This window comes from Alosa pseudoharengus, unplaced genomic scaffold, assembly GCF_046254945.1.
Source record: "Alosa pseudoharengus isolate Yale_2024_CS ecotype anadromous, Long Island Sound unplaced genomic scaffold, YU_APseudo_1.1 YU_APseudo_1.1_scf_15, whole genome shotgun sequence".
Taxonomy (NCBI): Eukaryota; Metazoa; Chordata; class Actinopteri; order Clupeiformes; family Clupeidae; genus Alosa; species Alosa pseudoharengus.
This window is the reverse complement of record NW_027468620.1, coordinates 31,430,406-31,457,089: the sequence shown is the minus strand read 5'-3', so window position 1 is coordinate 31,457,089 and position 26,684 is coordinate 31,430,406. Positions and strand designations below refer to the sequence as shown.

At 42.5% G+C, this 26,684-nt stretch overlaps 2 protein-coding genes across 2 annotated transcripts in view; one reads left to right on the top strand and one right to left on the bottom strand.

The window, feature by feature from the left end:
• Positions 1-14,611, top strand: part of abcg5 (ATP-binding cassette, sub-family G (WHITE), member 5) — a 27,443-nt gene extending 12,832 nt beyond the window's left edge. Inside the window, exons 8-13 of the mRNA XM_076285221.1 lie at positions 1,288-1,501; positions 2,114-2,319; positions 8,988-9,126; positions 9,646-9,831; positions 10,135-10,247; positions 14,427-14,611. Coding sequence (XP_076141336.1) covers positions 1,288-1,501; positions 2,114-2,319; positions 8,988-9,126; positions 9,646-9,831; positions 10,135-10,247; positions 14,427-14,611 — 1,043 coding nt within the window. The remainder of the gene's footprint in view (positions 1-1,287; positions 1,502-2,113; positions 2,320-8,987; positions 9,127-9,645; positions 9,832-10,134; positions 10,248-14,426) is intronic.
• A 382-nt stretch (positions 14,612-14,993) lies between these two features.
• Positions 14,994-26,595, bottom strand: dync2li1 (dynein, cytoplasmic 2, light intermediate chain 1). Its single transcript, XM_076286248.1, has 13 exons — positions 26,485-26,595; positions 26,087-26,222; positions 25,960-25,994; positions 25,797-25,866; positions 25,579-25,667; positions 24,318-24,510; positions 23,845-23,913; positions 22,135-22,212; positions 21,216-21,295; positions 18,539-18,609; positions 18,153-18,250; positions 17,753-17,845; positions 14,994-15,352 (listed from the first exon to the last, which is right to left on the bottom strand). Exons 1-13 carry the CDS (start codon positions 26,496-26,498, stop codon positions 15,290-15,292), a joined length of 1,089 nt encoding a protein of 362 aa, XP_076142363.1. The 5' UTR covers positions 26,499-26,595; the 3' UTR covers positions 14,994-15,289.
• Between the last annotated feature and the right edge of the window lie 89 nt (positions 26,596-26,684).

Sequence of the window (26,684 nt, the reverse complement as noted above, 5' to 3'; positions counted from 1 at the left end):
TCAATATCTATGGTATGTCCAGAGTACTGCAACCCGTTTGATATCTATGGTATGTCCAGAGTACTGCAACCTGTTCAATAACTATGGTATGTCCAGAGTACTGCAACCCGTTCGATATCTATGGTATGTCCAGAGTACTGCAACCCGTTTGATATCTATGGTATGTCCAGAGTACTGCAACCTGTACGATATCTATGGTATGTCCAGAGTACTGCAACCCGTTCAATATCTATGGTATGGTATGTCCAGAGTAATGCAACCCGTTCGATATCTATGGTATGTCCAGAGTACTGCAACCCGTTTGATATCTATGGTATGTCCAGAGTACTGCAACCTGTACGATATCTATGGTATGTCCAGAGTACTGCAACCCGTTCAATATCTATGGTATGTCCAGAGTACTGCAACCCGTTCAATATCTATGGTATGTCCAGAGTACTGCAACCCGTTCAATATCTATGGTATGGTATGTCCAGAGTACTGCAACCCGTTCAATATCTATGGTATGTCCAGAGTACTGCAACCCGTTCAATATCTATGGTATGGTATGTCCAGAGTAATGCAACCCGTTCGATATCTATGGTATGTCCAGAGTACTGCAACCCGTTTGATATCTATGGTATGTCCAGAGTACTGCAACCTGTATGATATCTATGGTATGTCCAGAGTACTGCAACCCGTTCAATATCTATGGTATGTCCAGAGTACTGCAACCCGTTCAATATCTATGGTATGGTATGTCCAGAGTTCTGCAACCCGTTCAACATCTATGGTATGTCCAGAGTACTGCAACCCGTTCAATATCTATGGTATGTCCAGAGTACTGCAACCCGTTCAATATCTATGGTATGTCCAGCAATGTCTGCTCTCCTTCCGTTTGTTCACCTTGTTGTGATCTTGGCTGTGTGAAGGACTCTCAGTTGAGGTATGCTCTGACCATGCTGAACATGTAGTTAGCTTTGATATGTCAATCACCGGATATGTTGCATACTTTGCATACCAGGAATTTAGACAAAATGTGATTTTTTTTGGTGAGCATGAATGCAGTAAGCCTTTGTCTTTGTTTAGTTTTACACAAATCCCAAACAGTGAGACTGAAAAAGACAACAAGCAGTCTTATTCAGACCAATTACAGACTGCAAATTCTACATGGTCCAAATAACATAAACACATATAAAATGAGATAAATACTTAAATAAAGTATTTCTTAAATAAATAAATGCTTACAAATAAAATAAATACGTAAAGTAATAGATGCTGATACCCCTGGTCCCCTCTGCTTGGCAGTGGACCTGACTTCAGTGGACACCCGCTGCAGTGTGAGAGAGGCCGCCACCTCCAGCCGCATGCATGAGATCACGTCAGCCTATCAGAGCTCAGAGATCTACCAGAGCATGCTGGGAAAGAAGGAGCGGGCGTGCCAGAGGCAGGACAAACCCACCATCCCCTTCAAAAGCAAAGAGTCGCCCAGTGGGGTGTCCAAACTAGGAGTGCTGGTCAGGTAGGAAGACCTCTGAAGAATGATGAATACAATCACATTAAGCCACTAATGTGTAACGGTAATGTGTTTCTTTTTAATAAACTGCCTGTACACTTACAAAGTTCTCAATGCTTCGGTTTATATGTAGAGACCCTCATTATGCTACTGTGTAAGTGTGGTGCTATTTTGAGCCTTGTTAGTGGTATAGAAATAGCGATTTCTTTCTACTGTACGTGTGCCCCGAAGGCTAGCGTTAAACGCTAATAAGCGGTTTGCAATAAAACTGGACACATTCGACTAGCATGAAAACAAATCCCAGCGAACGGTCGAACTCGGTACACATGTGTTATTAACCCCTAGGTTCATTTTGCGCCGGAATTGTCCTTTAATCAATGAAGGTTGAAGCATCAGCCTCTCTCTCTCTCTTTCTTTCTCTCTCTCTCTCTCTGTAATTTCCGTAGTGTGTATCATAGTGAATGGATGGATGAGGGAATGATTGAATAAACTAGTGAATGACTGTGTGGGATAGAGATTATGAATGAGTGAATAAATGAACAAATGAATGAAATGAAAATAAATACATGAATTCTTGTATGAATGCCTCTCTTCCCAACTCTTGGTGTTTGTCTGCAGGAGAACCATGAGGAACCTGTCCCGGGACCGCATGGGGGTTCTGATGCGCCTCTCGCAGAACCTCATCTACGGGCTCTTTGTGGCGTTCTTCGTTATGCGACTGGACGAGGATGTGACCAAGGGGGCTGTGCAGGACCGGATTGGTATCATCTACCAGTCCATGGGCGCGTCGCCCTACACAGGCATGCTCAACGCTGTGGCGCTGTGTAAGTGGCTTTGTCTCTGTGCACCCTACACAGGCATGCTCAACGCTGTGGCGCTAGGCGCATCACCCTACACGGGCATGCTCAACGCTGTGGCGCTGTGTAAGTGGCTTTGTCTCTGTGCACCCTACACGGGCATGCTTAACGCTGTGGCGCTAGGCGCATCACCCTACATGGGAATGCTCAACGCTGTGGCGCTAGGTGCATCACCCTACACGGGCATGCTCAACGCTGTGTAAGTGGCTTTGTCTCTGTGCACCCTACACGGGCATGCTCAACGCTGTGGCGCGTCACCCTACACGGGCATGCTCAACGCTGTGGCGCGTCACCCTACACGGGCATGCTCAACGCTGTGGCGCTAGGCGCATCACCCTACACAAGCATGCTCAACGCTGCGGCGCTAGGCGCGTCACCCTACACGGGCATGCTCAACGCTGTGGCGCTGTGTAAGTGGCTTCGTCTCTGTGCACACCTTCAACATTCCCTCCATGATTCTGTCGTCTTTCAAAACTGACACAAATTCAAGAATTTCCTGCAGTTGCAGTTTTGAGTTGCAATTGTTCCTTGTTGGTAACATTTTTGTGGGACACACATCTTGCTTTCTTTGGACCTGTGTGTTCAGAAAGTGAACTCCTGTCAAGTTCATTCTTAAAAGGAATGTGTTGTCCCTATCTGGACACAGAGATGTGTTAAAAAGACAACGCAAGTTGTGTTGATTCAACACATTCGTTTTAAGAGTGTTCAGAAAGTGCTAAGATCAGGGGGATATTCCATCAACCTCGCTAATGAAGGCGGTGCTTAACAGAAATAGCCTGGCTTGAACTAGCGTAGACTTCCACTTGGGGCTGAAGCCGTTCCATTAACTCAAGTTAGCGGCATCTTGGTCTCGTTTATTCAAGCGAGGTTAAAGTCAGCTTCATCTCTGCTCGTGCACGAGGTAGAACAGTAGACCAAAACAGTAGATTGACGAAAAGAGGATATATGTCGTAAAATTAAGACAATACTAGACGATTTCTGTTCGATTTGGCAAGCGCCATCTACAGGATTTTCATCGAAAGTCATCAAATTTAACATCGAGAGAAAAAAATAGATTGCCTACAGAAATGGGAGAATAATGAAAGCATACATTTAAAACAACAATGCTAATGGTTTTGAAATCAATTGCAAGTTTGAATGGCTTCACTCTTGAACACATAGGTCTACAGTCTATGCTTGAACAAAACGAGTGCATGAAGAAATAGTATAAACTCAAAAACAACTTATGGATATGCATATAGATATTCAAAACTATCTATAGACTAGCTTACGTTCTTAGATTAAAAGAGTTCATTCACTCCAAATTATTGTCTAGGTGTAGGTGGTCATAAAATAAATTAGTATCAACATAATTGACCTCTCCAGAATAAGTCCCGCCTCCGTAACTTCCGTATCCATCCAACTTCCGGGCGTGGATTGTCTATGAGGAATAACATGGCGTTTCGAAATATCATACCGGTAAAACATCTGTAGGTAGCGAAGTTGAAAAAGCTGGTGGGCAGATTGGCCTACACACTTCTGCCATATAGTTTCCACTGGATTTTTTGATTGTCGGTGCCGTCTAAGTAGTATACTATAGACTATACTACTCAAACGGCACCGAAAATCAAAAAATCCAGTGGAAACTAGATGGCAGAAGTGTGTAGGCCAATCTGCCCAGCAGCTTTTTCTACTTTGTCACCTACAGAGTTTGACAGGTACGATCTTTCAAAACGCCATGTTATTTCCCATAGACAATCCACGCCCGGAAGTTGGATGGATACGGAAGTTAGGAGGCGGGATATATTCTGGAGAGGTCTATAGGCTATTGTCTCCCATAAGTCCCAAAGTGTTTTGAAATAAAATTATCTGAAATGCAATGGCTTTCAATTCAATTTATGCCTAATATTTAATCTGTGTAGCACACAGTTGATTTGACATTCATGAACAATCGTCGACACATGAAGCAGTTTTAATTATTAGCTGCCTAGGCTACAGAATAATTATCCTTTGGCTTGCATCAGATATAATAGGCTATAGCCCACTGGCAAAGCTGTCACTGAACAGCCTACCAAATGTGCATGACCCTTTATCAGCAGTAGACATATGTCTTTCATCAAAGATTATAACTAAAAATTCCATTATCAAGGTGATAAACAATGTAGCCTTCATACTTCGTATGGGAAGCGAACCTGCGAACACGCAAGAATGTAAATCCTATCCTATGCCGTCTCGCTGCACGTTACATCACCACCGAACGTAAATGACGCAGAGTAGCACGATTCCTAGAACCACACGCATGTGAAGTTAAAACATTTTTAATCGTATAATCTTCATACATTCTTTGGAGCTAGTGAATGTGTAAATCCATGCTTGGTGCACTGTCGGAAAAAAAATTTCTATAGGCCTAGGCCTACTTCTATTTTTGAAGTAGTAGCCTATGCTACAGGTGACGAGAGCACAGGTTGACGGAACCATCTTTTTGGACTCGTTTTCCGACTGATTGTTTTTTTTTGCAACACAGCTTAATTTAGCTTGAAAGTTAACCTGCTACGGAGCAGGTTAGTTCTGTGGCATAAATTCCCATGGTTACCAAGCTGGGATTCACGTTAACCTCATTAATGGAACGGAATTCTCACTAAAATTAGCTAGACTTATCGAAATAAGCCAGGTTTGGCCTTTAGCGAGGTTGATGGAATATCCCCCAGGGCGGACCATGACCCATAACTATGCCTGTAATATACACTTCAGACATTCACACACTTCAGACAACTCCAGACTGTTGGTGGCCTTGGTTAACTAAACTGCATGACTGATGCCACAGAAAACCCACAACTGAACTTCATCTTCCATAATCAATCATGCTAATAATAATACAAATATACTTCAATAATTGTAAAGTATTGCAGAAAGGTAATGATAATGTTTTGGCAGTGATACACGCACATATGCTGATCATTTCTGTTTTTGTATGTGCAGAATGCATTTCATGGAGATAATGTAAACATGGGGGCTTATGAACATGCCCCCAGAGTGTAGCACTGTAGCTGCCTGGTAACTCTAGCTGTTGACTGCAGAAACTCGAGCTAGGTAGAACAGATTATTGTTTTCGGTGTTTTTTTCCGTACCAACAGTACTCGGTGACTTTGAGAAACAGATCTACGTAAAAAAAACGGCAGAATTCTCCTTTAATAGCCTTTGTAGATAAGCGGGCATAAGTGATGCCACAGTATTCGCCTCTTAGAAAAGATACAAAGAAGGTAAAACAAGATAAGATAATCCTTTAATTGTCTAACAATGCCAATGCATTCCATTGATTACAGCAGCAAGTATAGAATTATCAAGTAAGACATGTACCTGTGCATGCACCTAGACAATACACACAGGTGGATCATGTTGTTAAACACAAATTTCAAGTTTTTGCCTGAAATTGCACTGTACCTCCTTACGAGGGCATTGTTCCCACCTCTTTTGTTCCCACCATCAAATGTTTGACTGTGAAGTAGGCATAACGGGAGGGAGATGCAAAGTGCCTTGCAAATATGTTATATTTATGTGAGTGAGGATGAAAATGGATGCATATAAACACAATAAAGTATGTGTATGTTAGTGTGTGTGTATGTCAATGTGTGTGTGAGCGCGTGAGTGCTGGTATTGATGTCGGCCAAATGAAAGCTGTCGGCCAAATGAAAAGCTGTGTGCAAAAGTACATCAATATAGAATGAAAATATGAGTGCTTTAGACCATTATTTGCCAAGGTATGCTCATGCGTTTTGTAAAATGGAAACTCCCCATAGGACCTTTGGTTATCCAAAATGCATACTGACAATCAAATGCTTACTGCACATGAACCCTTTTGTGTAGAAGCATCCTGGTCTCAAATGAAAGGTAAAGGAGACTTGGAGACGGCAGGTGAAGAGTCAGTGACCTGCTGGCGTTCGGTGCTGTGTTGGCTTGAAGTTACACAGCTGATGAATTGTGACTGAGTGCTGCTGCCCTCGTAAAGGCTCATATCAGCGTGCTCTAGGTTAGAGGCCAGTGGCCGTCTTTATCGCCTCGTTCGTTGTCCATGCTATATCAGGGACGCTGATAGCGGAAAAGAGACTCGTAAAGTGGTCTAGTGCTGGAGAGATAGCCTGCAGCAGCGATACTGAGTGTAAATAGCCTCTCACCTCTTCTCCAGAGTAGAGGTTCCTATTGGAGTGTCTGTGTACAGTATATAAGTGGGTGAAGGGGTATACATACAGTACATCACTGACCTTGACAATTATTGCTCATGATAACAAGCCCTGAAAAACTTGGCTATCCATACCATGTCTGGGGTGGTGTGCATCTTTATGATGACTCTCAAATCCAGTTAAAACAGCAATCTTTGATATACAGTAGAAAACCTACATTGATGTCGAACACTCACTGTTACCTTTCTCCTTTGTGGGTTTTTTATGACCGGAGTTCTATCAACCCAATTTGCTTGAGCTTATTGCAGTACACAGTTCATGAATGTGTGACACAGATATGTTGTGCTGTCTTGCGGTGTGGTAGCATAGTGGTTAAGGAGCTGGGCTAACATGCAGTAGCCTGTAGAGCGGTGGTAGCGTAGTGGTTAAGGAGCTAGGCTAGCATGCAGTAGCCTAAAAAGTTGTGGGTTCAATTCCCACCTGGAGTTCCTCTGGGGACAATGGCCCTCAAATATAAATGATCTAAGTCACTTTGGAGAGAAGCATCTGCTAAATGAATAATTGTAAATCATGCTTGTTCTTAATGACCACCATCTCCCAGAAAAACAGCCATGTGTCACAGGTCATAAATGTTAGCGAGCTGCCCTGTTTAAGCTCAGAGAGACGTTGGGGTTAGTAGAAAAGTTAGAGGAGGCCATTGTGCACATCCTAGGTGCAGGATAAAAATCTGCCAAGAAATACTTAAAAAGTCTGCAAACCTCTTAATTCTTACCCTTTTTTGTGTTTCATTTTGTCATGCTTTTGACTGAGAAAAAAAAAGATCAGCCAACAGCATGACAAAATAAAACACACACAAAAAAGAAAACAAATCAAGAAATGTGTTTTTAGGTATTTCGTTATTAGGAAAGAACACTTCTGGAAAATATGGACTCTTTGACCAGAATAAACCAGGTGGATGTAATGAACAATAAGGGCTTGGCGTCTCATTTAGGATTTTAAATTACTTGACTGATAATCTCAGTGTAACCTGTGTTGTGTTGACCGCTCAGCACAACCCTGCACTCGCCGGGCTCGAACTCGCAACTCCAATCCTCGTGTGATCCATTTGTCGGTGGTGACGGCTTATGACAACCCGTAACTTGTGAAATTATGTCACTTCCTCGTAAGACCGAGCTATATGCGTTCCGGTTGCATTTACACAGTTTTGGTGTATTCACCACAAGTAACGTAGCGTGGCGCTTGTTTTTAGCAACACAGCAACATTGCTAGCCACTTTTACCAACACCAACAGATAAACAACACATTCCACGATATTCCACGAACAACAAGACAACATAACACATACCCTTAAGGCATTGGAATGTGTACGAGTAATTGAAATGGACATTCACATTTGCTAAGCAGTAGAAAGAAGAGTAAAATAGCTACTTACCGCAAACACAGGGTGCAGCCATCTTTGTTTTCAAGTCGTAAGAACTCTCAGCCAAACTTGGGGGTATACGAGCACGATGGACAAATGGATCACACCATAACTCTTAGCCGAACTTGGGGGTCCTCTGGTTTGAACAAAATCACTTCTCGTCAGATGACTTGAAATGGTCGTGTCGTTGCATAATTTTGCGTAACTTTCGTTTGTTCGGACAACTTACTACTCGTAAGACGAGCAGGATGGACAAATGGATCACACCATAAAGTCCTTGGATTGGGAGTCCAGCATGCTAGCAATCAAGCTAAAACCCCAGGGCGCTAGCTTTCTCACTAGCACGTCTCTTAAGAGAGGGAGGTTTACCTACTTTCCAGCTGGCTACTATTAGGCACCTGAAAAATTCTCAGTGATGTATAGTACAGGATGTTATCGTGCGTTCATGCAGCAGGGATCGTGGGAAAGTCCAGACTTCCGAATTGAGAGCGTTCACTTGACAACAACAACAACAAACTGGCAACAGAAGGAGAGAAGGCTAAAATTACATAGTTACTCAAAGATACTCTGGGAAGTACTGTTCAATATCACAATCACCTGCGCTTATGCAATTAATAAACAAGGAAGTGTCCAATTTGTGCATGGAACAAGTACATTTTGTATCTTTCACTAGGCCCATATCAAGTTACATCAAAGCATTGTCCTGGGAGCTCTCACAAAGCTCCCACTTCAAGGTGTGAAGTCTCCAGTTTAGGTCTGACGTGCCCCTCTTAACTCTAGATCTCTCGAACTTCTCAGTTGCTCATGAACTTATTCATCCTTATACAGCAGACTATAACTCTGTCCTTAATTACATACAGTCCAATTAGCCTACAGCATCCATTTCCTCGTCTTCTCTGTATTAAGGTTGCTGGTGTTCTGATTTTCTCTATCTTTTTATCTCTGAATGTGTGTGTGTGTGCACGCGCGCGGACATTTGTGCGTGTGTGTGTATGCGCGCACATATATGTTTGTGTGTGTGTGTGTGCACGCGCGCATATGTGTGTGTGTGTGTGTAGTTCCTGCACTGAGGGCCATATCAGATCAGGAGAGTAAGGACGGGCTCTACAGCAAGTGGCAGATGTTTCTGGCCTACATCGTCCACATCCTCCCATTCAGCATCATCAGCGTCTTCATCTTCACCTCCTTCCTCTACTGGTGTGTATCCCTGTGTGTGTGTGTGTGTGTGTGTGTGTGTGTGTGTGTTGTGTTTGTTTTTGTAAGTGTGTATCAGTGAAGTAGTCAAGACCACCTAAACGGAGACCAAGTCAGGACCAAGAGCAGAAAGTCTGGTAGTTTGAGGCTACATGACATGACATGACTTCCTATGACATGTGGAACAAAGGCACCATATTGGGGCTTGGCTGTTCCTATGTGTGCTGTAGCCTACGTGTGTGTGTGTGTGTGTGTATGTGTGTGTGTGTGTGTTTCACCAGTGTCATTTGCCTTTTCCACAAGACGTTGGGTATGAACCCTGAGCCAAACCACTTCCTGTGTGTGTGTGTGTGTGTGTGTGTGTGTGTGTGTGTGTGTGTGTGTGTTTCACCAGTGTCATTTTTCTCTTCCTCAGGACGGTGGTTATGAACCCTGAGCCAAACCACTTCCTGTGTGTGTGTGTGTGTGTGTGTGTGTGTGTGTGTGTATGTGTTTCACCAGTGTCATTTTTCTCTTCCTCAGGACTGTGGGTATGAACCCTGAGCCCAATCGGTTCCTGTGCTTCTCGGCGGTCATCATGGTTCCGCACCTGATCGGAGAGTTCCTGACCCTGGCGCTGCTTGGCGTGGTGCAGGACCCCACCATGGTCAACAGCGGCGTGGCGCTCCTCAACATCGCCGGCATCCTGGTTGGCTCCGGCTTCCTTAGGTCAGCTTGGCGCACCAGCCAATCAGCAGCCCTCAAAACTCTCATTAACCAATCGGAATCATCATCCCTGAATAATCATTGCTGTCATTTTAGCACTCGTTAACCAGTCATCATCCCCAAATTATGTATAACCTATAATATCTGTGTGTGTGTGTGTGTGTGTGAGAGAGAGTATGCAGTATTATGCAATACATGTGTATGTGTATGTGTGTGTGTATTCAATTAATGTGTGTAGGCATGAAATAAATGAAGGCAAAGGGCATTGAATAAGTGTGTATGTGTGTGTGTGTGTTGTGTGTACAGGAGCACCCAGCATATGCCATTGGTGTTTCAGTGGCTGAGCTATCTGACTTTTCAGAAGTACGGCTGTGAGCTGCTCATTGTCACTGAATTCCACAATCTCAACTTCACCTGCAGTAAGACTCTCTCTCTCTCTCCCTCTCACACACACACACTCACTCACTAACTCACACACACATGCACACAAACACACACACACCTTTATGACAGGTCGCTCATGGGCGGTATCTCTGATCTGACCCATGCATTGCCAACTCACCAGAAGTTATTTAATGACTTAACACTGAACTTAAGATCTGAACTTAAGATGCTGCCATTTGTTGCTGCTGGAGCAAGTGACCTCAAGTTACCTTTCGGTTACCAATGAGTAGATTTGTTCGGGTTACTTTGGGTTACCGATGTGTTTATTGGCCAGTGTTTGTTTGCCCTTTTTTTCTGCAGTTTCTTTGGAAATCCAAAGTGTAAAATGTCACTTTTCATTCTGTGGAATGCTCGCAATTTAGCTTAAAATTGATCCTTAAAATAAGATAAGAATCACCATTTTCCATTCATTCAATCAAGAAGTTTATATTTAGTAACTTGGGAAGCTGATAACTACATGAATTAATTTCAAATTATAATATTGAAATATCAAATGTGCAAGAGCACTAGATGCTAAGTGGGTTGATACTATTTAATTATGCTTACCTTGATAGCCTAAGTATAAGTATTGATCCCGTGAGGGAAATTTAATACAATTCTACATCTGGATTATCAGATCATAATCTTACTCTGGCTGCTAGAAAACTATCAAAAACACGTTTTAAAGATCAAAGCTCAATGAGAGGAAAGCCAATGCCTTTTATTCCAAAAAAAGACATGGTTCTCATTGAAAATGAAATAAAACAGGTAAACTGGCATGATACTATTGGTAGTATACCCTGTGAGTCAGCCTGCACTGATTTAATGTCTACCATTAAAGACATTCTACTAAAATACACCAAAACAAGGGGCAAGAAAACAAATAGGAAACATAATTTACCCTGGTTCAATACAGCTCTCTGGGAGTTAATGAAAAAGAGAGATGCTGCTCTGAAAACATTTTTAAAATCAAAATTAAATACTGATCATCTCATTTTTAAAAGTTTAAGAAATAAAGTCACACAACAAATTAGAAAAGCTAGAGCAAACTTTTTCCTCAATATTATCAGCGAGGCAAAGGGAAACTCTAAAAAGCTCTGGAGGAGCATTGATAAGATACTTGGAAAGGAAAAATCTGTAAATAGACAGTTAAAACTATTGATAGATGGCCATATCCAGGATGACGGGCAGATTGTTGGGAAATGTTTTAACGAATATTTCATAAATTCAGTACAAGAGCTGAGTTTAAGCTTTCCAAAAACTCAAACCCCACAACTATCAACCTGTGATGTCTCCGCTTTCAAGTTTTCCCCAATAAACTCAGAGAAAGTGGAAAAGGTAATTTCACTTTTAACAAATAGCAAAGCTAAAGACATATTTGGTTTGGATACAGCTTTTTTAAAACAATGCAAAACATCAATTATGATACCTCTAGCCATGATCATAAATAAATCTTTTAGTGAGAATATTTTCCCCAGCGTTCTTAAACCTGCTATTATCACCCCGGTGCACAAATCTGGGGATACTCAAGTGGTCTCAAACTACCGACCCATCAGTATTCTCCCAGCTGTGTCCAAGGTTATTGAAAAGGTAGTAGCAGAACAACTATTTGCTCATTTGGACTCCAAGTCCTTGTTACATCCTATGCAATTCGGCTTCAGGAAAAAACACTCCACTGAAACCGCATGCTGCTACTTTCTGGAGGAAATTAAATCTAGCCTAGATCAAGGAGGAGTGGTGGGAGCAGTCTTCCTTGATCTACGTAAAGCCTTTGACACAGTGAGTCATGAAGTACTGATTCATAAACTTGCAAAATATGAGATCTCCTCAAATGTCCAAAATTGGATAAAGTCCTATTTAAGTAGCCGAACTCAATGTGTGCAAGTAAATGGCACATTATCTACATCACTTGCCACCACCATGGGAGTGCCACAGGGGTCAATTCTAGGCCCTCTGCTCTTTTGCTTGTATATTAATGACCTGCCTTCCGTTTGCAAAAGCATACATATTATTATGTATGCTGATGACACTGTTTTGTATGTCCATGGGAGAAGTGCAACAGATGTGGCAAATAAGCTAACAAGTGTTATGAGCAGGGTTACTGACTGGTTACAGGATTCATGCCTTACATTGAATGTTGAAAAGACTGTATCTATGTTCTTTACCATTGGATCTAAACCCAAGACCTATCCCAAAATTTCAGTAAATCAACAAAACATAAAACATGTAGAGAAATTTAAATATTTGGGAGTAACTCTTGATTCTAATCTTACTTTTAAAGATCATGTTAAAAAATTGTGCAACACACTGAAATTTAATTTAGCAAATTTTAAATATATAAGAAATTCTCTTAGCACTGAGGCATCTAGTACATATTTACAAGCAATGATCATCCCTCACCTTCTATACTGCATCACATCCTGGTCTCAGGCAAGTAAAACAGTGATAAAACCTTTAGAATCTTTGTACAAAAACTGCCTTAAAATCCATGACAAAAAGACACGCCATTATCATCACTGTCATATACTGGCCAAATATAGTTTATTGAGTTTTGAAAACCTAATGAAACACTCAAATGTGTCTTTACTACATAAAATAGTTTACAGTGCTACTGCTCCCCCTTTGAAAAAGTTTGTAACACTCTGCTCTGAAAATTCTGAGCGAACTACACAACGTGTCACAAGGGGGGAGTGTAGCATCCCTCGTCGTATAACCAAATTTGGGAGTTCCTCTTTCTCATGTGTGGCCATGAGACAGTGGAATGCCCTCCCCACAGAATACATATTATGTACAAATTATCATACTTTTTCATGCTTGACTAAGAGGTGGATGTTAAGTAGACAAGTTTGCACACATTTTTAAGATGTTGTATGTGTGTGTGTGTGTGTGGGGGGGGGGGGGTTGTGTGTGTGTGTCTGTGTGTGGAGCTGGTTAGTACTAAACAGGCTTTAGTTATATGTGTATGTGTAGGAGGGGGGTAAGAGAGTGGGCTGCTGGCGTCCATGTTTTCTATTCTAAGACTGCTTGTTTGTTAAATACTATGGCCAGCACATCATCTTTAGTCCTATGTAATTTATTTATGTTACTGTTATTTTATTTTATGTTTTTATACTTGCCCAGGGACTACAGGTGCAAATTAGCAATTGCTGCTACAACCTGGCCCAAGACATATTTTCCTGGATCCCAGGATAAATGTTATTCTGTGCATTGTCCCTGCTTCAAATAAATAGATTTCCATTCCATTCCATTCCATTCCATTCCATACAATTCTACATAGAAAATGTTTTTTTCTTGGTCTAAAATTATCCTTTCTCATGTCAAGCAAAGAATACCTACTACAGGATCTGCAGGGCTTAGTGAGACTGTCAGGGTTCCTACGCAGTATGGAAAACCTGGAAAAGTATGGAATTTGATTTTAGTAATTTCCAGGTCTGGATAAGTATGGAAAAAAGAAACAAGGGTATGGAGAAATATTTGTGTTTCCAGACTATTGCATCTACAGTACTGATCACTTCACTCGGGTCATAATGAACCATTCCTACTGTTGTGTAGCTTAACTGTCAGTCCACATCATCAAGATACAATTGAATGGGGGTCCTCAGAAAAAAATCTCTCCCACAAGGGGACTCCCACGAGAACCCCTGTTCTATGCAAGTGCCCTATACCATTGTGCACTGGTATGTTTGCGTAGCTCTGCTATTTTCGGCTAAAACACTGGTAGACTTTTTTGATTTTGTAAAAGTTACCAAGACATGGATACTGCATTATCTGATAAACTGTTATTGCAAACAAATAATACTGTTTACGGTGATTTCTGAGGCCTCTGCCAGCAGTGCACTAGTCTCCAACATATATAGGCTATGCTGTATGAGAACTAAAAATGTGAGTGCACCTTCCAACACAGCACTTCCCCAATGAAAAGTATCCAACAATGGGCAAGTGTTTTCTGAGGGCTAACAAGTTAATAATAAACATTATTATACAGCTCCTCACAATGCTAGTAGAACACTCCATTGACAATGTCTAGAATATGGTCAGAAAAAAATCTACCGAGAAGTTTGAAAATTTGAGTATGGAAAAAGTATGGAATTTTGAAATGGAAAATGTGTAGGAACCCTGGACTGTGTGGCACAAAACACAACCTTTAGTCTCATCTGTCACCTTTTGACGTGCAGGTGACACCTCTCTACGTCCCGGGGCCTGTATGATAAACCACGGCGACCAGGTGATTGACCAGGGCTACCCTGGTGCCTTGTCCCGCTACACCCTGGACTTCCTGCTTCTGTACGCCTTCCTGCCCGCGCTCGTCCTCCTGGGTATCATCACGTTCAAGATCCGGGACCGCATCGTTCGCCGCTGAGACGTCAATGACGACGGCTCACGGTGATAATAAACACTCATCTCAGGCGCCTAATAAGGCAGAAATGCTCGTCCAGGCGATCAACTTCTCATATCTAATCGCCTGGTAGATATTGGCCTGAAAGGAGGCATACTGTACGTCATTATTGGACCCCTTTTCTACATAATATTCTGCCCACGGAGGACAAAAAAAGACTCTGTCATAGTATTGCACTCTCAGCTTTTGCATTGTGTATGTGTTTCTGCTTATGCCACAGAGCTGTTGTTTCTCTCTGTATATAAAGTCGTTTTTTTCATTGAAATATTCTCATACATAATTTATTGTTGAGTTGAGATACTTTGTAATACATGTGACCATGGTAAACATTTGACAAAGCATAGTGTGCATAAATGTAATTTATTGTATATACAGTATACAAATATGAAGGAAAAATAGAGCTTAAATAGTACAAAAATATTAATAAATCATGTCAAAGCATGATGTGACACTGTGTATGTTTTCGTAAAATTTGAAGGTTTGTATATCTGTGCGTGTGTATGTGTCTGCCTGTCCGTCTTTCTCTCGGTTTGAGAGAGTGTGTGCGTGTGTACAGTATGTGTCTGTCTGTCTGTCTTTCTCTCGAGTGTGTATGTGTGTGTGTGTGTGTGTGTGTGTGTGTGTGGGTGCCCTAGTTGAATGTTAGGACTCCAACTCCAGGCCTTTCCATGACTTTGCAGCATCTCTCTTGTACTGGTCCAGCTCCTTGAGAGGAAAGGGGAAAAATTATTAAATTTCTCATTGTTTGTAATATTTACTATTTAACTTTAGTTAGACTAATACTACAGTATAATAATATTGGCATAAAATGGACAGAAAAATAATTAAATAATTAATCCTAACTATTTGCATGACAGCCCTACACCTGACCTAGACTGGGGGCTCATGATCATGCCCCCAGAATGTAGTTCTGTACCTGCCTGGCAGTTATTTACCGCAGGGTTAGGGTTTAACTCCAGCTAGGTAGAACAGATTGTTTTCGTTTTTTCCCTCGTACCGATAGTACTCGGTGACCTCGAGAAACTATGTGAGATCTGTGTGAAAAATCGCCGGGATTCTCCTTTAAGTCTGCCAGTCAGGCAATCTGCAGGTAAACAATCCATGGGGTCAGAAGTCCAGCGAGTGTTGCACACGTCCCCCCTGACCATGTGCCGGCCTGCCTGCGCAAATGGACCAGAGATGACGAGAGCCGTGGCAGGGCCATCGCAGAGGTTACTACAGGTCAAACAAACAGGGCTCTCCATGGCCAGGGCAATACAGTATTTACTGATACAGGCAACACCTGCAGCCCACCCCGTCATTGGCTGAGACCGCCCAGAGGGAAGTCACCTGAGCCAGGTGAGAGCTGTTGGGAGAAGGTTGCTGGAGGTTAAGGTGGCGGTTGTCAGCAGGCAGGCGGCTAGGCAGGTAGGCAGGCAGGCAGACATGGGTGTGAGTTGCTTCATCTGGCCGTGTGACAGGTGAATAGTTATTACTGCTCATTAGGAGCGTGGGGGAGGAGAGAGAGAATGTGTCTGCCAAAGGTTGAGTGTGGAAACTGAGCAAGGCTACTACAGGGCGTTCATCACCAGTATATAGACTCTTTATATAAGAGCAGTTGCACGAGCAGGATAAGCGCTTGACATTATCTGCATATATATCTGTCCACCTCAAAATATGTGATTATGTTGGATAACAGTATGCTATTATTAATGAGTAGACTGGGCAGCACTTAGATCATTGGGAAAAAGTGCAAGAACACCACTTGAAAGCAGACAACACATCTTTCAGTCTTTTCATAAATGTTTCATTTTAAAACTACAATCATATTAACACAATTGAAATGGGGGCGAAAAATGGACCACACCAGCACATTCTGTCTGTTGTGATTTGAAGATTATCACAATTTTGATGGAAATGGCGGGTATTTAAAATACAGTATATACCAAATTTCTGTCAGAAATATAGCTGACCTGGTTTAACTTATTTAGCAGTGCAAATACTTATTACATTTGTGTCCACTCACTATTTTCTCTGCTAAAATAATGCGAATTCTGCACTTTTTCCACATCACATTTCTTGGATATTACAGACTTCTCTAGTATGTTGTCACACATTTTCATAACAACTAAGGTTTGTAACTATGCTGTGTTGAACGGGTATACAATTAGAATTAATATAAATATGAGGATTAAAAAAAATTATTAAAACAATTATTTTGTGGTGTATGTTTTTTTTTTTCGACTTCTAAAGAATTAAATTGTCCAGGTGGTGCTAATTCTACTCATCAATACTTAATTATCAAACAGCTACCCATCCATCTTGCATAATCAATGTGGCGCCCTGACTGAATTATCCTTCTCCATGCATGACTACATGTGCAAAATAAAACAGCCGTACACAAAGCTGATCTGCACCTTGCGTTTAGTCCTTGGTCTCTCTTGGCAGTCAGAGTAAGAGTTAAGAGGAGCAAAAGAGGACTCGCACACTGAGAGCCAAAAAAAACTTGTATGTTTTTGTTCAGGGCTGTACAGACAAATGTGCAAAAAGTGCAAAAAAAATAATTAATTATAAAATGATCAAACAACTACCCATCCATCTTGCATGATCAGATATTTCAGTCCATGTGGACTATCATCAGTGCAAAAGATAGCGCATGCTAAGCCACCCTGTAATGGATGCTGTACAGATGAATGTAATTAGTGGCCATTGGCCTAATTCAGCACTAATAGTGACAAAATCATTACATGGACACTCCAAAATGACATGCTAATGAGATATAACCTTATTCACATGTCTACCATATAAAACATAACATACATACTGTATTAACCTTTATTCATTATACTTAAATAACTTAAAATAAATATAAAAGGGGATATGTACAGCATAGGTACAGTGGTGTAATCCCAGTATACCCACTACAGCTAACTAGACTATACCACTGCATAGGTACAGTGGTGTGATCACAGCATACCCACTACAGCTAACTAGACTATACCACTGCATAGGTTCAGTGGTGTGATCACAGCATACCCACTACAGCTAACTAGACTACTATACACCACTGCATAGGTACCAGCTATAAGGTTCTAGGTCCAAACAGTTTGTGGGTCGTGTGAGTACCTGGTCCTTTTGTGCCCTCATGGAGTCGATGAGGGCCTCACTATACTGTGGGTCTTTGGATGGGTCCTTCAGCTGCTTGTCTTCTGTGCTGGTCTGGAAGCACAGGATGGAATACTCAGGCGCAGTGCAGTGCAGTGCAGTGCATAGAGTTTACTAATGTCGCTAATGTTTATCATCTTTTCTCCCTTTGAGTGTGTGTGTGTGTGTATTTGGGACTAAGGGCACAGGCATTTAGAAGATAGGTGTGCGTGTTGAGCTAATATAAGCATGAATCAGGAGTTGTGTGGGAGAGTGTGTATGTGTATGTGTGTGAGTGTGAGTGTGTGTGTGTGCATGTGTGTGTGTGTGCGTGTGCGTGTGCGTGTGCGTGTGCGTGTGCGTTTGCGTGTGCGTGTTTTACCTCAGGAGGAAACACCCTTTCAAACACTTTCTTCCACAGATCTAGTGGGTTTCTGGCATGCAGGCTTCCGATGTCAATATCTGTGGTGGGTGGGGACCCTGCAAAAAGGTGAAAACCAATTCAGTTTATACGCATCATCAAATGAAACACCATGTAACAGTCCTATGAACTAACTCACCTAAAAATCACAACAACTATCGGTAAGTCTATAAAATAAATAAAAAATGAGGTCTAGTGGCATATTTCCAGCCTGTGGGGGCACTATCGGACAGTGATAGTGACGCGTTTATTGAACAATTGTACAGACTCTTCTCAGCACACTTGACCTTGACCAGAGCAATTGAAGGTCGTGAAGAAGAGGCCAAGATAAGATAAGAACAGCTCACCAATCTGACTCAAGGAGTCCGTTCCAGCGGGGACGACCAGAGGCTTGCCAGGGTCAGTGGACATGGACTTCCTGAAAAAAACAGCACAAACGTTAAAGGTCAGCTACAGTGCGCGACGCGACATACTTCGGCCAATATGGCACGAATGGGAGTGGCGTTGGTTTGCAGATATTGCCCTGACAGGTCACCACAGCCATGGCGATATCTGCTATCAACGACACGGTCACGAGTGTCATATTGCTTTTATTAACTAGGCCACACTGGAGTCCCCTAGCACAGTCTGGCCTAGTGTTTCCCCAGCTGCGTGTCACAACAGATGAGAGAGAAGAGAGATTCCATTTCCAGTTCATTTGTGAGCCCTGTGTATGGTTGATGTTACGGTGGAGTGCCGAAAGATTTATTTATTTATTTATTTCACAGTAACCAGTGTGCTACGATGAGAGAAACACATTGAGGGGACAATGCCCTAGGCCAGTGGTTCCCAAACTTTTAACAGGCATGTACCCCCTGAGACATTATGATCTTCCGGAGTACCCCCAACACCACCAATTGTTAACAAGGTTTTTTTTAAATTGTTTTATTAATATTTATTTTTATCAATTTTGTCGAGAAAAGTGAATAGGATCATAAACATATGATACAAATCTCATCAATAGTCAACATAGGCTATGATAGGCCTACAAATGTGCTGAATATAATGATTTTAAATAGATCTGCACCTAATCTCACACACAATCGTCTTGTTGAATGCAGTGATCTTATCTGGTGCTTGTCTTTGCCTTGTAACTGGAGATTTAACTCATTGAGCTTTCCAAATATATCGCTAAGATAGGCCGGCTTCGTCAAGAAATGTTCATTAGTGAACGTGCTTGCAGATTCAAACATGCGCTCTTCCTCCAAGAAGAGGCGACTCGGAGCTCAAACACGCGACAGCACTTTACCTCGGGAAAGCCACCTTGCCTCGCTGTGAAACAGTACAGCCTTTTGGTCAGCTCCCATCTCCTCTCAAAGTGCGGAGAATAGACACGCTTTTAAGGGCCGGGTCTTGATGAAATTCACCATTCTCACAACCTTGTTCAAAATCTAATTCAGGTCGGGACTAACTAAGCTGCCTTGACACGAGCGCTTCCCTATGAATAACACAGTGCGTCCATTGCGCATCGGGTGCTACCTGGGCCTAGGCTACAGATAAAAAAATAAAAAAATAAAACTCAGTTTTTCACGTCAGTTCGCGCCCCACCTGGCATGTCTCCGCGACCCAGTAGTGGGTTGCGACCCACAGTTTGAGAAACGCTGTTTTACCCTCTCTGTCTCCACTCTCAAATATTTTGTTAATGCGTAGAAAATACGTTTTTAATGTGCAGTGCAAATGCGGAAGTTAAGTTATCAACGTGGGATAGAGAAAATGTTTGAAAAGGCATACTGTAGGCTATGACTTAGATCTTTTTTCGCGTACCCCCTGAAATCAGTCCACGTACCCCTGGGGGTACGCGTACCCCAGTTTGACAACCGCTGCCCTAGGCCATCACATGTATTTGCTTCATATGCTTCATGTGAAACATAACAGGAGGTACATTAGCCATTGCATTGTCATGGTCCCTCACTGAGGAGGAACCCCAGTGAATGAAAACAATGTTGTTTACCTCATACTGCAATTTCCCAACTATTAGCCGAGGTTTAGACATTGCTTTTGCAAAATGTCTTCAGCTATGATGTTAATACACAGGGGCAGTTACAGCTTTTCTCAGTCGCTTTGGTACATTTCTCAGATCAGAATTGAAATTCTCAAAAATGCCTGTTCAATCTTCACTTCATTGTGTCACTTCATCATAAAAATCAGTTTCTCATGTCTTTGAACAAGTTGCAAATGCTTTGGTACGTCCATGAAAGTGATTATGTACAATTCTTTGTTGTTTCCTACATTATCAATTGGTTATGTCATGTTGATCAAAATGTATTATAATGGGTCTATGTTGAATAGTTTCACCCCGCCCCATTTAGGCTTTAGTTCATAGCATAAGTCTTTATATGCAAAAGGGTTGAACAAGTTGTCATAATGTCAAGCAGGAACGTCAGGAGGTGTAGGAAGACTGCACTGTAATTCCTACAGCACTGCATGTACAGTTTTCTCTAAGGACATTGTCCTATGTTCACATTTCTACTTTTTGCCCCCTTTGTGCTATGCAGTGCTGTCTTTTCCTTTCTGTATCGCAATGACATGGTCTGTCAACAAATTGCAGTATAAGTTATGTTGACAACATGACTAAGCCATTTGACTGTCTTATCCGTACACAATGACACAAGGACTTGTCATTCTGATGGCACTAACATGTTCATTGACACAGATATTTACTTTTGAGAGATGAACTAAGGATTTGGAGCAAAAGACTGGCTTTTGCAGGTAATCCATGGTGGTCTGCTATTTGTACAAATTGTTTTGAGAAATGCACTTACTGTTTTGCAAATGTCGAGGATGATTTGAGAAATGTACCAAAGCAACTGAGAAAAAACGTAATATGGTTTTAATATGGTTTTGTTTTTCTAACTTGCATAAAACACTGTCCTGCGGTTTATACACAATGCGGCTAATACATAGGAAATGACTGTATCAGACACTTTCAAATCTATGGTGTGAACCAACTCACAAACATACAACCAAAAGAAGGGGTCAACTTACGATCTGTCCGTCCCAAATGCGAGGTGGCTGACAAAGCTCTTGGTTTTGGATATGGCGCCCTCTGCCCTGCTGCTGGTGAACTGCAGATGAGGTGTGGAGGAAACAGATTAGGGCAGAAGAGATCACAGGCTTTTCTCTTTTATAATGTACACACACACACACACACGCACGCACGCACGCACGCACGCACGCACGCACACACACACACACACACAGATGATGGCAGAAGAGATCACATGCTTTTCTCTTTTGTAATGTGCACACACACACACACACACACACACACACACACACACACACACACACACACACACAGATGATGGCAGAAGAGATCACATGCTTTTCTCTTTTGTAATGTGCACACACACACACACACACACACACACACACACACACACACACACACACACACACACAGATGATGGCAGAAGAGATCACATGCTTTTCTCTTTTGTAATGTGCACACACACACACACACACACACACACACACACACACACACACACACACACACACACACACACACACACACACACACACACACACACACACACACAGATGATGGCAGAAGAGATCACATGCTTTTCTCTTTTGTAATGTGCACACACACACACACACACACACACACACACACACACACACACACACACACACACACACACACACACACACACACACACACACACACACACAGATGATGGCAGAAAAGAGTGCATGCTTTTCTCTTTTGTAATGTACTGGTTTTTGCATAACTAAATGGAGGGCCACAAACACAACTCCAGCCTCAACTGCAGTGAAGCTTAGAGATGCCCTGAGACAGTCTGATAGCTCATAGCGCTGAACTTTCCCCATGATGGCGCTAAAACAGTTAAGCAAGCCTGACTTTGGGCTTCCTGACTCAGGGAGGCGCGGGTCTTACGATGAGAGATCCTCCATAGTAGTGAGCTAGGAAGCGTAGGCTCTTGCACATCACCTTCCTCTTCTCGGAGTCAAAGTCCTTCAAAGCATAATAAATACGTCAGATCACATGGGGCTGGTATTAGAAGATAAAGGTCCATCAAAGCACAATAAATGTGTGATCTCGTGGGGTTGGCATTAGAAGGTACTGTAAAGGTGGTCACATGTAGTTGGCATCAGAAGATAATGGTCAATCAAACCACAATAAATATGTCAGATCACATGGGGTTGGTATTAGAAGATAAAGGTCCATCAAACTACATTAAATATGTCAGATCCACATGGGTTGGATGGAATTCTTTCATTGTAGAGCTATGTGCACCTTTGTAAAGCCTCTCCTTGTTTCTCTGTCTACATGCATGTTTGCATGCAAAGACAACATTAACAATCCTGCAAGGCATAGAAGACGACTAGAAGGCTAAATTGTGCTTAAATCTGGTTAGCATCATAACCCCTCTGCGTTAATTTGTTAAAAACTTTTGCATTCAAGTTAATTCTGCAAACCTACCACCACAAATATAATTAAATTCTGCGGGAAACACTGAAGATACAGTAACGATGATCATATGGGGTTGGCATTAACACATAAAGGAGATGAGAGTGGATAATAGTGTATGAGTGGATCAGACACATGCCTGTAAAGAGGACATATTTGATCCCTTTTCCTGCTATTTCAAATAGTTCCTTGAGGTCTTATGAATACCTGTGTTATATATACTACAAAATACCAAGAGGATGAAGCGCCACAAGGCCCTTTTCAACTCTGTCTGAAGAGCCCTGTTCAGAGTGGCAGCTGGTCTACTGGTTAGGGCTTCGGGCTTGTAACCGAAGGGTTGCCGGTTCGATCCCTGACGCACCTAACCCCTCACTGCTCCCCGAGCACCGTTGTAGCAGGCAGCTCACTGCGTCGGGATTAGTGTGTGCCTTACCTCACTGTGTGTTCACTGTGTGCTGAGTGTGTTTCACTAATTCACGGATTGGGATAAATGCAGAGAGATATACTTATACTTTATATTTACTTATTCTGTTTGTCTGCCTGTTCCTTTACAAATACGAGCACAATGGATTTACTTCAACATGATGCTAACAGGTCTTAAGCTTGTGGGGAAAAACCAACGTTTGCACTTTCGTTCTTCAGTCGCGAGCTAAGACATTATCCTGATATGTAAAACTGGGATGATCTTATTCAACAAGCGGGCAGACTTGATGTCACCTCAGCCAGTGAATCTGAATGGCTCACTGAATCACGTTTTCAGATGTACACTATGGGTGTGGTCAGATTAATGCAGAGCTAATACTACAACTAATAACTATGTCAGATCACATGGGGTTGGCATTAGAAGATAATAGTCGTTCAAAGCACAATGAATATGTAAATAAGTAATTTACTATATCTTCTAATGCCAACCCCATGTGACCCCATGTGATCTGACCTGACAAACCTTGTCCATCAAAGCACAATAAATACGTCAGATCACATGGGGTTGACATTATAATTGCCATAATATGTCCACTGGAAAACCATGTCTGAATGAAAACCATGTCTTTGTCTATGTGCCTTTTTAACTAGTTACTTTTTCATTGCCCGACTTTAACTTGAACCCCCCCCCCCACACACCATCTTTACCGTAAATTGAGTTCACAAGAAACTGCTTGCTTATTGGCTGATTACCTGGAAGATGTCAAACTTGCTGCCTATCAAGAGCAGCGGAACTGGAAATGGGTTGATGAGTTCTCTGTCCTGAGGAAGGAGTCAGGCAGTTAATGCAGTTAACATCCTGCTGTCCACTGACACACACATCCTGCTGTCCACTGACACACACATCCTGCTGTCCACTGACACACACATCCTGTTGTCCACTGACACACACACCCTGCTGTCCACTGACACACACATCCTGCTGTCTATCTGTTCAAAATCTGTTACCTACACTTTAATATTAACGTTAGGGTTAGGGATTGGGATGTTCAGTGAACAATTAGAAAGGCTGAACTTCAACTTCAACAAATCATCAGTAAAGTATCTGTGCTGTAGGTGGACTATCCAAATAATCACCCCAAATACACAACAGTTGGAGCAGTCGGACACCTGATACAAATAATACTACGGAAGTTTAGTTTAGTCAGTCGACTGGACTAACTCACTGGATGGTCTTTGGGCAGGACGCGGGGGGTGCCGATGGGGCCAGGTTGTTTACTGGACCGGGAGTCCGACCCTTGCTGGGGCCCGGAGCAGATCCTCTCCACCTGGGTCCTGGCGGCCTGGAGAAGCCTCTCCTGGGTGGCCCACAGTGCGTTGGGCTTGGACAGGTCCAGCACCAGCACCACAGAGAAGGCCCTGCGAGGGAGGCCAAAGTCCTTTTAGGCAAGTCACCCGTCTCGGCGGCCATTTTGCAACGCACTTTGGGCAGTTATCGGGCAGCTATTTTCCTATTCAAGTGAATGGGGAGGCATACAGGAAGGGGCGGAATATTTGTAGAGACTACTGCCATATTGGCGTTACTAACTAACCCCATGCATTTCTATGGAGGATTCTTTTGAGTGCCGTCTCTGGTGAGGCATGCAGAGCAGAGGGAGGGGGAGCATGTTCAGCATAACTCGGGATTCTAGGGCCCCCTGCTGGTCAATAAGAGGGACGTCACACTCTGTCTTCAAAAAACTCTTGAAGACCATACCCTTCCAAGGATACCTCCTCTTAAAGTACCGTCACACCGGTGTGATGGGAATGTTGGGAAATGAACGTTCTAAAGAATATCTGGGTCCATTGAACTCAACATAGAATTTTAGAACCTTCAATTGTTGCTGAACTTAGAATGTTAAAAAACCTACACCTTTAAGGGTTAACAATTCTAACAACCTAACACACCACACACAAAATACACTTACCATGCGCTTCCTTATCTTCCCTCCTCTACCTCCTGCTTCTACCACTTTCTCCTCCTATCACACTTTGACTAGTACTTATAATGTTGGCCCTCTTATCCTTAGTATTGGCAGATGCGGTAGTCATTTCTAGCTAGCCTAAGGTCCCCTCTGTACTGCAGCTTGATGCTTAATGAATTAATATAAATGTAGTAGCCATTACAATCATCGTCAAAAAGAGACAAATTATTCATCAGATGACACACACACACACACTCACTCACTGACTCTCTCTCTCTCTTACACACACACACACACCAGGGGCGTCGGACTGGGAGTAAAACCCTTACTGATTATAGGGGCCCAAAGGGAGAGAGGGCCCTTGAAAAGTCTGAAATATATTTTATTTTACCTAGGTTGAGGAACATAGGGGCCCATCGTGGCCTGCCTATGCAGGGGCCCAGGATCTTGTGCTACACCCCCGACACACACACAGTTTCATGCTCTCACATGGTAATATATTGCTAAACGGTGATATACTAACCTGACATTCTGTGCATTGATGGGGATCTGAGCGAGGTCTGAGAGTGACGTTCCTCCTCCTAGTTCCCACAGATGTGCTATGTCCTTTGGCTGATTAAGGAAAAGAGAACATCTCAGACCGTTTACCAACGTCCTGAGAATACAGGTATGACAGGATGTTCATCTGAAGACCCATTACATGGTGATTACAGGGTGATGACCCAAACGTCTGTCCCCTACCGTATTATGCCCTCGCGCTCTTCTCCCGAATGTGTATTCTAATGCGAGAGTGGGTTTAGGTGCTTCGTCTCTGCAAATGGAAAGGATTTGGAAATATTTTACAAATGGATTTCTTCTAAAGTACAACCGTTAGATAAGGCTAGTGTGAGGGGTTTGTATTTACCTGTCAAGGCATCGGAGCAAAATTGTTGTTTTACCCTAGGGGGAAAAAACACAAAACACTTCTTAAAGTCAAAGAATAGGACCTGCATCATTAATGATACGTCTGTTTAGTGGTACTGGAATCTTACCCCCGACTTGCTTCCCATAAAAAACACGGTTCTTTCGTGCAGTAACTTATCCTGTTGGTCGGTTTCCTCGTCGTCGCCAACATCGTTTTCTCGGTTGCGGACCTCCAACGCTGCCAGCTCCCATAATGTGTCAGTGCTGTGTTACGAACATTTGCTGAATGTAAATGGTACAAAACTATCCATCCATCATATAGATCCCATATGCCAAAGTAATTGGACAACAATCTAACTAACAGGCAGGTAACGTAACTTACTGAAAGCTTACTGGCTGGCTGGCTGGCAGGCAGCTAACATTAACTTACCTATCGCTAGCATGATAGTTCAATAGCTGATTTATGGCTAAAACTAAGGTCGTTTCGTTATGGATGCACATGAAACTTAGTCCTGAAGGAACCTACCTTATTTTAGGCATTCGTCCAAAGTGGCAACACACTAACCCTTGGAAAGATATTGGGATTTCTTGTTTTATCGGGCTAGCAGTCTTGTGTTGACATTCTGCAGATGATTACCGTTGCGATGGGTAACGTCGCATGCTTATGACGCAACGTATAAGATCCTTGTGGTACATGAAATTAAAAGTCTTGCTGCAAGTAGGTTT